The 13,394-nt window shown below is 40.1% G+C and overlaps 1 protein-coding gene across 1 annotated transcript in view; it reads left to right on the top strand.

Annotated features, from left to right (window-relative positions):
• Positions 1–13,394, top strand: part of LOC133532441 (nuclear pore complex protein Nup98-Nup96) — a 90,011-nt gene that overhangs the window by 41,132 nt on the left and 35,485 nt on the right. The window contains exons 29-35 of the mRNA XM_061871117.1: positions 2,987–3,049; positions 3,832–3,927; positions 6,301–6,456; positions 7,336–7,425; positions 9,950–10,078; positions 11,061–11,176; positions 11,956–12,141. Coding sequence (XP_061727101.1) covers positions 2,987–3,049; positions 3,832–3,927; positions 6,301–6,456; positions 7,336–7,425; positions 9,950–10,078; positions 11,061–11,176; positions 11,956–12,141 — 836 coding nt within the window. The remainder of the gene's footprint in view (positions 1–2,986; positions 3,050–3,831; positions 3,928–6,300; positions 6,457–7,335; positions 7,426–9,949; positions 10,079–11,060; positions 11,177–11,955; positions 12,142–13,394) is intronic.

Below are 13,394 nucleotides of genomic sequence, written 5' to 3'. Positions count from 1 at the left end.
CGAGGCACAGCTGGTTTATTACTGACTTTGTATGTGTAGGTAATGGGATGCGTGCGCGCGCACACATTGACATGCATACATACATATCAACTCCTCCCGACTTAATTTGGGAATCTGGGGACAATTACAACAAATTACTTAATTGCTAAACCTTATAATTAATTTTCTTAAGCCTAGGTCTTAAGTTACATCCAGGCTGAGGAGCAGGCAATGAGCCAGACGAGACTCCCTCCCTATTGTCTTGCACCGGTTGCTCAGAATGCTCCGATGATTCAACTACCTGATTATTTTCACTCGCACTCATAGGAGTCTCGGTCTCAGTCATCTCTCCCTCCGCGATTCTCACCTCTTCCCCCGTACTGTCCGATTGATCATTAACCGTAATTGGAATATCAAGTGAACAAGTGAGAGGGTCTGATACAGGTGTGTAATCGGCAGAATTTGACGTTGATACGTCAGTTGACGATAACAGATCAGTTTCCACATTCGTATATTTTAATAATTGATCGATATGCCTCTTACCTACAATATCATTCTCTAATTTTACCTCATACATTCTATTGCCAAGTTTCTTAGATATACACGCTTTTTTCCAACAAGGTTTACGGTTTTCATAACATCTGGCCCACACTAGGTCACCTATTTCGAACCGTCTAACATTTTTATTGTTATCATTTTCCTTATTATTGTTTCCGCGCGGCGCCGGCGCCGGCGGTCGCAACAAGTCCAGCCGACAGCGTAGCTCGCGGCCCAACATTAACTTAGCCGGGCTGGCACCCGTCGTACAGTGTGCAGTGTTACGGTATTCAAATAAAAAGTCTTGTAACTTTTCATCTATGATCTGAGCACACGAGTGACACTGTAAAATGGACTTTAGCTGCGTCTTACAAGTGCGAACATTTATCTCGGCGATCCCGTTACTGCACGGGTGGTAAATAGGCGACGTAAGGTATTGTATCCCGTTTATTTTGCAAAACTCGACAAATTCCTGAGAAGCTATTTTTGCATCATTATCCGAGACAATAACTCTTGGAAGACCGAACCTAGCAAACAAAAACTTCAATTTTATTATTAAATTCCGCGTAGTTAAATTGTTCCCCATATCTAAGCATTCCAGCCATTTACTAAAGGCATCTACTACTATTAAGAACGACCTTTGACCCACCGAGAAATAGTCTATATGTACCCTTTGCCACGCAGAGGTGGGGCGGGCCCATGGCGAAGGAGGGGCGCGCGGGGGCGCGCCGCGCTGATGCACGCATACGGTACATGCATTAATCAGCTGTTCGATATCCTTATCTATGTTAGGCCACCATAAGCGCGCTCGTGCATTACTTTTTGTTTTGACTATTCCCTGGTGCGATTTGTGCAATTCTTGTAGCAACCTAGGCCTATAAGTCGCCGGAATAACCACCTTATGCCCTCGTAATAAGCAACCTTGTTCTACGTCGAGTTCGTTACGGTATAAAAAGTATGGATAAATATTCCTACATTTAATTTTACGTGGCCAGCCATACTGTATATACCTAAGTACAGTACGTAAACACTTATCGCTGGCTGTCGCTATCTGAATATCTTTATATGTTAACGGGAGACTGTTTAATTGCATTGAATTTAAAGTATGTATTTCCTCATCTTCAAGTGTTGACTCCTGCGGATCCTGATTCTGAGTCGGTATACGCGAGAAATAATCCGCAACCTCGTTTTGTTTACTGGTAATATATTTAATTTTGTAATTATATGCTGACAAAATTATGCCAAACCGGATTAAACGCGACGCTGTCATTACAGGAATACCGTTGCTCTTGCCAAATATTGCTAAAAGCGGTTTATGATCCGTTTTCAAAATAAAAGGCTCCTGCCGGCCATATAAATATTGGTGGAACCGTGTCACACCAAATACAATTGCTGCAGCCTCTTTGTGAAGCTGGCTATAGTTTTGCTCGCCGGCTGTTAGGGACCTTGAACCATAGGCGAGCGGTCGCTCGATACCATCGGGGCCAATTTGACCCGGTACTGCCCCAAGACCGTAGGGACCAGCATCTACAGCTACCGTCAGCTGCGCGCTCGGCTCAAAGTGTGTGAGTACGCGATCTGACGCCAGCTCGCGCTTCATCGCCTCGAACGCCGCCTGCTGCCGCTCTGACCACTCCCATTGCGCGTCAGCGCGCAATAGCTCATGTAAAGGCCCTAGCAAAGATGATGCATTTGGAACGAAATTTCGGTAATAGTTAGACATACCCAGGAATCTTTTCAATTCTGTCACATTATTAGGCCGAGGAGCACTCACAATTGCCTCAACTTTCTTTGGGCACTTCAGTAACCCGTCTTTATTAATAATATGACCTAAGTATGTGACGCTTTCCTGAAAAAAAGCACATTTATCTTTACCTAACCTCAACCCCGCATTTTGGAACCGCTTAAAAACTTCCTCTAACCTTTTCAGATGTATTTCTTTAGTGGGCCCCGTTACACACACGTCATCTAAAAACACGGCTACCCCTTCGATACCCGCTAGTACGCTTTCGAGCGCCCGTTGAAAAATCGCGGGCGCACTTGCCAATCCAAATACGAGACGTGTATACATAAACAGGCCCTTAGTCGTATTAATAGTAGTAAGCCTTTGAGAATCTTTGGAAAGTCGGAACTGATTGTACGCTTGACTACAATCCAACTTGGAAAAATGTTGCCCTCCACTAAGTTTTGCGAACACTTCTTCGATACGGGGAAGCGGATACGTATCTATGTATACATCGTTATTTATAGTTATCGATAATCCGCCCATATTCTTACACTACCGTTAGCCTTTCAACTTTTCGCCTCACAGGGCGTCACTATTGGGATTCCAATCCAACGATGTATTTCTGTTGCCGCTATAACGACAAATACTAAAAAGTACGGAACACTCGGTGGGCGAGTCCGACTCGCTTGTGTCCGGTTTTTATAATCTATTTATAAGATGAAATATCTTTTTTTTACTTCACAGCCTTTGATATGGACACAACAGAGGACAACGGCGAGCCTCAAAGCCTCTACGACTCTACTAGAGGTAATACTTCAAAATTACCTTCATGCTCAGAAATAGATGCCTACAGCATCAGAAGTAGCTAAGCGGCCGAGGTAATCATTTGGTTAATTATCTTAACATAACTTGGTTAAGAGAATAAGATCGAGTGTGAAGTGGCGCCCCCATTTGTGCTAGAGATTTTATTTAGATTTATATTAGTGAATCTTTCACCGCATAGCTTAACCGATTTCTTAACTTATGTTCAAACGATTGATACATCGTGTTTTTATTGAATTCCGTTAACTTCGGATGGGTAAGTACGTAAGGAAACTAAATGGCATAGTTAAAAAAAAATTAAATTAAATGTTGCATAGCGTTGTTGTAACATGGGCATTACATTTAACTCAACCAAACAATTGAAAACTGTGACATATAAATGTCATGTCGAACATCGATCGTCTGAGATACGTTTAGTAGCAAATATATGAACTCGTACTAAATACTAATAAATATGTAAACAGGCTATAAGGCAAGTATACATATACGCTCGTAGGGACATTATCAGATACAAATAATTATTGTTTTTTTTTTTTTTTTTTATAACACGACGGTGGCAAACAAGCATACGGCCCTGATGGCCGATTATCTCCGAAATAGAGTTCATTAGAATACTGGTGTCTTTGAGAAAGTTGCTTTAAGCTCAGGACCCTTAAAATTAACGGAAAAAAAAACACGGTGTATTTTCATGAAGCAATAAATAATATCAGATGTCTTATGTAATAATTATCATATATATTTTTAAGAATAAGTTGTTTTCTCGCTAGGTTTTGGAGTGAAGAGTCCCACTGCAGAACTGGCGCGATTGGAGAACAGACAGAGCCACCATGTGCAGTTGATGAAGGCATCCATTTACGCTGATGGTACGTATTAAACCCCGTCACAAAATAACAAATAAACAGAAGGTTCGTTCCCGCTGTTCTTGAATATACATACCTAAACTTGCCCGACTCACTAGGGTTGCTTCTGTATTAACCCTTTTCCAGGCCCCACCAATAATAAATAATAAATATTATAGGACATTATTACACAAATTGACTAAGCTCCACAGTAAGCTCAATAAGGCTTGTGTTGTAGGTACTTAGACAACGATATATATAATATATTATAATTATGATTACTTAAATACATAGAAACACCCATGACTCAGAAACAAATATCCATGTTCATCACACAAATATATGCTCTTAGCAGGATTTGAACCCGGGTCCATTAGCTTTATAGGCAGGGTCACTACCCACTAGGCCAGACCGGTCGTCAAAACCAATCTACAAGGTTTTCCCAAAAAAATCAAATATATTCCAATTAATCCAGCTTTGATGATTCATTTGAAGACAAGTCTCATTTTCCGAAAGTACAATCTAATTTGAACCTTAAATCGGAGGGCTAAGGATGAAATTGTATTGGCGCGTATGTGGTCGATAAATCGTACTATGCCTGGAAAAGGCATAGGCATAAATTCGAATTTTAAAAAGGAGTAGGTAATATAAGTTTACAGACATACATACATCGATTCGTTTATACATACATCTTATCATGTTTACATTCCTTAGAGACTGCATTTTGACGTACATGACAGTAGGTACCTACGTAGCGGCGGGGACGTCAAGTGAGCAACGCGCGCACAGCCCGACTAAGCTCTGCTCGAGAGTGCCCGAGAACGCCTGTAAATGTAACGTCTGTGTGCGTAAATGTCACGTCTGTGTGCGTGCGGCGAAAATGGCACTTTGTACTGAGCGGACTCTCTGTACTTTGTGGCCCCATTGAGACAGTTCAAGAACTTGCATGCGATGTTCGATACATTGCGGTGTTTGGTCGGTCGACAGAACTTGAGTGAATCCCTTAATCATTATTAGTTCAACTTTTGAAAGTTTTAACATGGTAAAAATGAAACAAGATCATTAATATGTATGCCAGATCCGGCAAAAATTAAAATACGTGAAATTTTTACTAAAAAGATTGGGTGACCCAGTGGACGAACCCTTATTTCATACAAAAGGGTAGGACAGCTTTGTCCCCTGGGTCACTGCTCATTTATTTAATTATTTTATTTATTTATTTATGTTAAGGAGAACCAAGAGCTTTAAATTTACAATAGGACATCAAGATTAATACAGAAAGCCATTTACAGGAACTCACAAGTAATTACAAAGTATACAAAAAAAAAGTAATGCTAATAAACAAGTTATAAAAAATGCTCATAAACAAGTTATCAAATATCAAATCATGATAAAAAAATATTGCGTTACGTAGCTTTTTTATCTGTTTTTATATTATGAGAAAAAAATAATTACATAATTTTTTTTTATCACTTAGACAAAAAAGTTGATTCAGCCAGTTACCAATATGTATATCCAAAATTGCGTGTACGTTCTTGGACGGTCCAAATAGGGTTTTAAAAGTTATATTTATAATTATAAGTCTGGTTTTTTTAATATTTTTTTTTAATACCACGACGGTGGCAAACAAGCATACGGCCCGCCTGATGGTAAGCAGTCACCGCAGCCTATGGACGCCTGCAACTCCAGAAGTGTTACATGCTCGTTGAACACCAATTTCTTCAACTTCTTCAACAAAATTAAAAATAATCTTTCTTAGTTGAGCTTTGAAACATCCATTTAACTCGATTTGCATAAAAAAAAGAAATGATTGCAGGTAAGAGGTAAAGTCTAAGAAAAACCGTGCCCCTTAGTTTGACATCCAAAACAGATGGCGCTGTACTGCGCCATGTGTTGTGCGGTCACTGATTTGTCAAATGCCAACTTTTTACAGTCAGAGTTACCGCAAAATGTATAGGGACCGTGCGCGTTGGAGGGTCTACCATCTTGTGGCCTGAATCGGAATTATATACATGTACATTTACACATCACGTGTTTTCTTGTGCATAATAGGTTCTGCCATCTTGTGGGCTACATCGGAACAATAAACATCACATTTACGCTTCGCGCCAATAATCAGACGACTCCTGTGCTGCCTCCTACAGTTCATGCACGCTCCCTATGGAGCTGTACAGCGCCATCTCGTTTACGCTACGTTAACGCTCAAAATTCCAATTTTCGAACCACTGGCTCGTGGTTCAATTTTGGAATCTTTCGCTTGCTCGGTTATCAATATCAGCACGAGCGGTTAAACAACAACTTTGCCCCTTTTTAAAACAAATAACTATTTATTTTGTTATTTTTATTTTTAAATTGGTATAAAACACAACCACTGTCATATTACTCCTATTCCCACAGACATGGAGTTGGATGACGGCACGTCAACGTCGACGGGCGACCAGCAGGTGCCGGCGCCGAGGAGCGTGTTCCGTCTCGCCCCGCGTGACAACCTTCCCCCCGTTGCAGAGGAGACCGGGGCATTAGTACACTTGCCCGACATCTCATCTGGCGTGGGTAAGTCATAGTAATATTTACACGACGGGGGACCAGCAGGTGCTGAGGAGCGTGTTCTGTCTAGCGCCGCGTGACAACTCGCCCCCTGTTGTCTCCTCTACAACTTGCCCGACAGTGAAGTGACAAAAATACTTTTAGTAAGAAGAGCTGTTTGTAATGATTGTGAATATATCGTCGAGAACTATTAATAGCATAAAATTGGTCTATGTTGTAAGGTAAAATTAAAATGTTCAGTCTAAAAAAATGCGGTTAACAGCTTTCCAAACGTGGTATTCTAAAGCTGAACACAAACAAGTTTTTTGTGCCTTAAAGGCCATTTCGCGATCAGTGGAATTGCCCCAGAAAATGACGCTGTACCACAAAGTTGAGGTAACATACGCATGGTAGGCGGTTAGCACTGCTGATTCATTTACTGTTTCACTAACGTTGTTTTTTTTTTTTTTTTACTACGTCGGTGGCAAACAAGCGTATGGCCCGCTCGATGGTAAGCAGTCTCCGTAGCCCATGTACGCCTGCGACTCCAGAGGAGTTACATGCGCGTTGCAGACCCTAACCCCCCCCCCCCCCCCCCCCCCCCTCGTTGAGCTCTGGCAACCTTACTCACCGGCAGGAACACAACACTATGAGTAGGGTCTAGTGTTATTTGGCTGCTGTTTTCTGTAAGGTGGAGGTACTTCCCCAGTTGGGCTCTGCTCTAGATCTGGAATGACATCCACTGGATGTTCCCTACCACACAAAGCGAGATGACATTCACAATGCCCAGACCTCTCTTTTGGACGTAGTTTAAGGGTGTATATGAAAATTTATTAAGTTTTTTACCTAGCTATAAGGCTCAATTTAGTATATTTACAAATAATTAATACTATACGAACGTTACAGATCTACCTATGCAGCCTCTCATCGTGAATCCAGAGAAAATCGTACTCAAGTACCATAGGAAAGTGATGCCCTTCAAATTGACTATAGCTGGTAACTATGACGCTTATGTTAGCTTATTCCTATAGGGACGGTAAGTGTTAAATGATTTGCCTCGTTAAGGGGGTCCCTAACGCCAATGACCCTAACTAGTGTCACTAGTGGGTAGTAATCCTACCTATGAAGCCGATGGTCCCGGGTTGAAATCCTGGTAAGGCCATTTATTCGTGTGACATGAATATTTGTTCCTGAGTCATGTGTGTTTTCTATGTATTTAAGTATAATATTTATATATTATATATATAGTTGTCTAAGTACCCTCAACACAAGCCTTATATAAGCGAGCTTACTGTGGGACTTAGTCAATTTGTGTAATTAATGTCCTATAATATTAATAATGACCTTCGATCTGAATCCCTTAGTTTTCTAATGTTTTTTGTAGCTTATCATATTAATTAACATCAGCAACGGCTGTAAGCAATATAATATACCATATTTACTTCAAAGTTCACTGTCTTCGAGATATTTCGCATCAAAGTTGAACAATTTTAGGCCACAAAACTGATTTACTGGCCATAACTTTTGTGTTAATTAGTTTAACATTAAAATCTCTGACCAGTTTTTAGAGACGTCAAAGACGAACCCAAATGTGTAGATTTCGTACATGTAAAATCCTTCACAGCAATCTAGTAACGAAAAAAGTGTTTCTTTTAGACAATGTTTAAAAAATATATAAAATAATAAGTGTTCATTTATTTCAAAATTCGGCAGACCAGAATGGAGATAAAAGATTGGAGAACCGATAGCCGTTTGTCTTATAATTCTATCTATAGTGCAAATGTAGGAGTAACGACTCAAAACTAGTCCTAAATCACTGAAAACCGCGGGGAGCCCCTTAAGTAAATCGAAATATTATTCATCATAGATATTTCACACCAATAAATGAAACAAATGGTATCCAAAAATTGTGTGAAGAATATACATGGTGCTCGTGAGCATTGCGAGATAAAGACTAAAATGTCCTATAACTTTTTTGGAATTCGCCTAATTTCAGAGTGATAGATTTCAAAAAGTGACGAGTAACACTGACTTTGCAAAAAATAGGTTTAATAACAATAACAAAAAAAAATCTTTTTTGAGCTACAGTTTTACAAATATACATTGTATGTGCAAATACATACAAAAAATCGAAGAAAAAAAAAACATTTTTTTTAATTTTACAAATAGCGTTTACATTTAATGTACAAGTACATAGATAGATATATAGATACATTCTTTATTCATACCCACAACCTACATGGCATTGGCATCAAAACAAACAAAAAAGAAAAGTGTAAAATAAAAACATGCAAACTTAATTTAATCAAAAACATTTTTTTAGTTAATTAATACGCCATGTGTCGTGGCACAGAAAAGGCGCTGACTCAGCATGATGATGCAGCAAGCCACATCGCTGGTATTCTGCCAGTACCGTACACAAAAATGTGCAACGCTTCTTCAACATACAAAGATCGAAGAAAAAACCTTTTTTTTTGGTGAAATTGATCTATACTCAGAAATCTCCGGTTCCTCGTGGGCACCTTGTATATTTGAAATTGCAAAGTCCTATCTTTAACTGTTTGTCAGTATCTATACACAGTGGGCGAGTAAAACCTGACAGATTTTAAAGGTGTATTCTTGCCCGCATTTAGAGACTAAAATGTCATACAAAGTTTTCTAAAATCGGTCTTGTTTTAGAAATAAAATTTATTTCTGTAATAACTTAGTGAAAAACGCCTTTTTGACTGCGACACTGCCTCTATGTTACTTGGTTTAGACATACCTACTGATATACATTAAAGTACATATTAAAGGAAACTCGCAAATTTTATCTGTAAATTAGAAAAAAAACTTTACTTATTCGTGTAATGTTTTTTTTTCACCATTATGTAAAAATAAATAACGTCACGTGCAAAAAAATGCGTTTTCTGCACACGAATTTGACCAACACTAATACAACATTTTTTGCTCCTTATCACCTCGGAAATGCGTGATTAATGTCGCGTTTTACCAGCCCACGGTGTATAATGCACGATTAAAGATACGAGGGTGATTATTCCCGACAGCCGCAGGCTGGAGGAAATTAAAGACCCGAGTTTGCAATATTCTTACCCCCGGAGTTACACACAATGTTTTTCATCACACTTGCGAAGAAAAAACAAAATTTCTTGACAAGTTACCATTGAGGGCACAGACCTATCCGGCATTCAGCCACGATTAATAAGTATGTAAAAATATTTTAAACGACTGTTAAATTAATCGAATTATTTAATATTAAATATAAACAAAAATATTAAATTATAATCGTCAGTATTTTAATAGTAAAACTCATTTATGCTACTTGGTTTGTATGAAAAAGTGACATAATTTAAAAAAAAAAATTTTCGCAATCCATAACTCCCGTGGGAACAAAATAGGCCTTTGTCCTTCAGTACACCTGCATGAAATAAAAACTTTTTCGAGCAAGTGTGATGAAAATTCTACAACGATTTTATTAAATCAGAGAGCTTTTCACACATTTTGGCTAACTTATTTGAAGGTAAACTGGACGCGGCGTGCATAGCGGACCTGTCCGTGTGTCGCGCGCGCCACAGCCGCGTCGGCTTCGGTCCCGGCGGCGCCATGGTCTTCCCTTCTACTTACGATGCTCTCGTCGACCTGCCCAGAGGTAAAAAGAAACATATCCATATTTTTTTTAAAAGCATATAATATAGCATATTCAATGTTAAAGTTAATCGCCGAAATGCTTACGCAGTTTGTTGGCGAGACAGCGCTCGTTCTTAACATTTTTATACAATCAAAGAGAATTTGAAATAGAGGTGGATTGTCAAACGAAAACTTTACAGTAAATTTACTGCCATATTTAGACACATGATTAAAACTTTTAGAACGCCATTTGACTTTGATCCTTAATCTTTTACTGATATGTGTTTACTGATATGTGTGCCGGTGAGTAAGGTTGCCAGAACTCAACGAGGGTGGGAGGGGGTTAGGGTCGGCAACGCGCATGTAACTCCTCTGGAGTTGCAGGCGTACATAGGCTACGGATACTGCTTACCATCAGGCAGGCCGTATGCTTGTTTGCCACCGACGTGGTATAAAAAAAAAATTAAATATAAAAAATGGTGTGGCTTCACGAGGTTAACGCCTATAGTGAGCATGCATAAACTGTAGGGGGCAGCACAGGTGTTGTCAGATTTTTAGCGCAAGGCGTAAATGTGAAGTTTATGCTTCCAATGTAGCCCACTAGATGGCAGAACCTTGCACAAGAAAACATACGAGGACGGTAGATGGCAGCACTTGCTTTGGCGTGAAGTGGCATCGTGAACCTTGTCGGTGTGTACGAAGGTTGATATTCAGTTGTAGACGCGCCCGTCATTTGACGTCCTTAGGGCCACTTGCTCCATCTCTCTAACCCGAGGTTAACCGGTTAACCTTTAACCCTGTGTTAAATTGTACTGGTAACCATGGTAACTCCAGGTTTAACCGGTTAACCCCAAGTTAGTGATTGGTGCAAGTGGCCCTTAGCGGTCAAATTGTTAAGTTAGGTTGTCCGAATCAAGTATCAGACGATTGCAAAAATTCATGTACAATAACGGACCCCCAACTATAAAACGTAGACGCCCGTTAACATTTTTAAATATTTTCAGCGGCACAGTTATCAGAAATCGGCAAATACGTCGCGGGACGAGCTGAAGACGATTGGAGCGAGTCCGTGGTCGCCAGGGTGGCCATAGGACACACTGACACCACTAACAACTTCATGGTAAGCTCATATTTATGTAAGATCGACAAGTGTCGACCGAAGACGACTGGAGTCAGCTCGTGTTCGCCAGGGTGGCCATAGGACACACTAACACCACCAACAACTTCATGGTAAGCTCATATTTATGTAAGATCGACAAGTGTCGACCGAAGACGACTGCAGTCAGCCCGTGGTCGCCAGGGTGGCCATAGGACACACTGACATGACAATCATTTCAACTGTCCCCTTGATGATTTCGCCCGCGTAGAAGTAACTTACGCCACTTAGGGCTACTTGTACCATCGCACTAACCGGTTAAACAGTTAAACCTGTAGTTGTCATGGTTACTAGTACAATTTGACACTGGGTTTACCGGTTAACCCCGGGTTTGTGGGATGGTGCAAGTAGTGTTTTCATACACAACGCATACAAACACCGAAAAGCAACTGATAAATATCAGATGATATTTCGTACATAAGTTCCGAAAAACTCATTGGTACAAGCCGGGGTTTGAACCCGCGACCTCCGGATTGAAAGTCGCACGCTCCTACCGCTAGGCTACCAGCGCTCATCTGAGACAAAACAAGTACAAAAGTAAAATGATTGTGGAACAAAATGCCAATAGACGGGTCCACACAGAGCGACCAACGGCGCGCGTCTTGCTCGCCCGAGCGCGCCGCCTCAGCCGACGACGTCTACACGGGCCGGAGGAAATCGCCTCGCACGTATATTCGCTCCGTGTGGACCCGCCTAAGTATCTAAGATTTAAAAACATAGCTTAACGCTGTTATTTCCTGCAGAGCACGCTCACCAAGCAGATGGAAACCCTGCTGGAATGGTCGACGTGTGTCCCCGCGGAGGGAGCGGAGGGAGCGGAGGGGCCGGGCTGCCCGCGGCGGGCGCTGCGCGGGGCGCCGCGGGAGCGCCGGGCGGCGCTGCGCGCGCTGCGCGAGCGGGCGGCCCCGGACCGGGACAGGAGGGCCGAGGTAACTTGTACAGCGTGCTCCGTAACCGAGGGTAAATAAGAAACCTGCTATAATTAAAAACCTCATGTCATCTAGTTTCTTTGCTCCCCTGCCTGCAGAAGATTAGCATAGGTTTAATTTTAATTTATTGATTTAAATAAGAAACAAATTACTTCTTTCTTTTCTCATAGCATGTTTTGGCGTTTGTAAAGTCTTTAATTTTGTGCTAACCTGTAATATGACTACCTTTGTATCCTGTCCGTGGAAACCTGTAATTGGCTTCCCTGATACATATTTATGTTAACCTAGTTTTAGTTTACTTAAGCTGTTGGTTTTCCGAATAAAAAAAATTAAAAAAATAAGTAAGTAAATATTCTTTATTGCACCAACAATTATACATTTTACATACATGTAAAACTACAAATGAATTTTAAAGGAAAATAGAACCAGGTAACAACAGACGGTCTTATCGCTAAATAGCGATCTCTTCCAGACAACCTTTAAGGTAGCAGGAAATTTAGAACTCATACAAAAGTCAACAGGTAGTGCAAGGAGCTAAATATGGAGACTATTAAACACATACTACTTATATAAGTATTAAAACAATACCTAACATACTAATAAATATACAATATATAATATATAATACATAATATATATTTTATATGTATGCTTACACACACATATATATATATATATATAAAACGGCAACTTAAGATAGAGATAGAAAGTATAGTTTCAGCTGATTTTTGAAAATGAGGAGCGATTTAGCTAATCTTAATTCTACTGGCAAAAGCTGGAATAAGTGTTTGGCAAATATTTTATTTTTGGTACAAGCTTTTATCGCTGACTGTACTTTTCTTTCCACAGGCAACTAATACTCATCGAGTCAATTCTAAAAACCCCAAACACGATTAGGCTCCGTTGTTTGATCACAGAGTTCCTATGGCCACCTCCTGTCTCCATCATCAGATCATCTCGATGGTATCATATTGCATTCTCACCCGAAACATATGTATGCAAATTTTCAGCTCGATCGAAAAACGAGAAGTGGGTCAAATTTAGCTTCCGAGATTTGACACTAACAAAATAACATACATATTAACAGGGGAAGTTAAATAAAAGCTTGTTAAATTTTTGCCTTCTGTTATCAAAATAATGTTTTATTTACTTCGTAGAGTTCAACATTTGTTGCCAACTTAATTTATTTATTCATTTGTATTTTATTGAACAAAGGGCGAACTTAATGTCATGAAGCAGTTGACAGTATTAAT

The sequence above is a fragment of the Cydia pomonella genome, chromosome 27 (genome assembly GCF_033807575.1).
Source record: "Cydia pomonella isolate Wapato2018A chromosome 27, ilCydPomo1, whole genome shotgun sequence".
NCBI classification, from domain to species: domain Eukaryota; kingdom Metazoa; phylum Arthropoda; class Insecta; order Lepidoptera; family Tortricidae; genus Cydia; species Cydia pomonella.
Note: the sequence above shows the minus strand (reverse complement) of the source record. Positions and strands in the feature narration are given on the sequence as shown.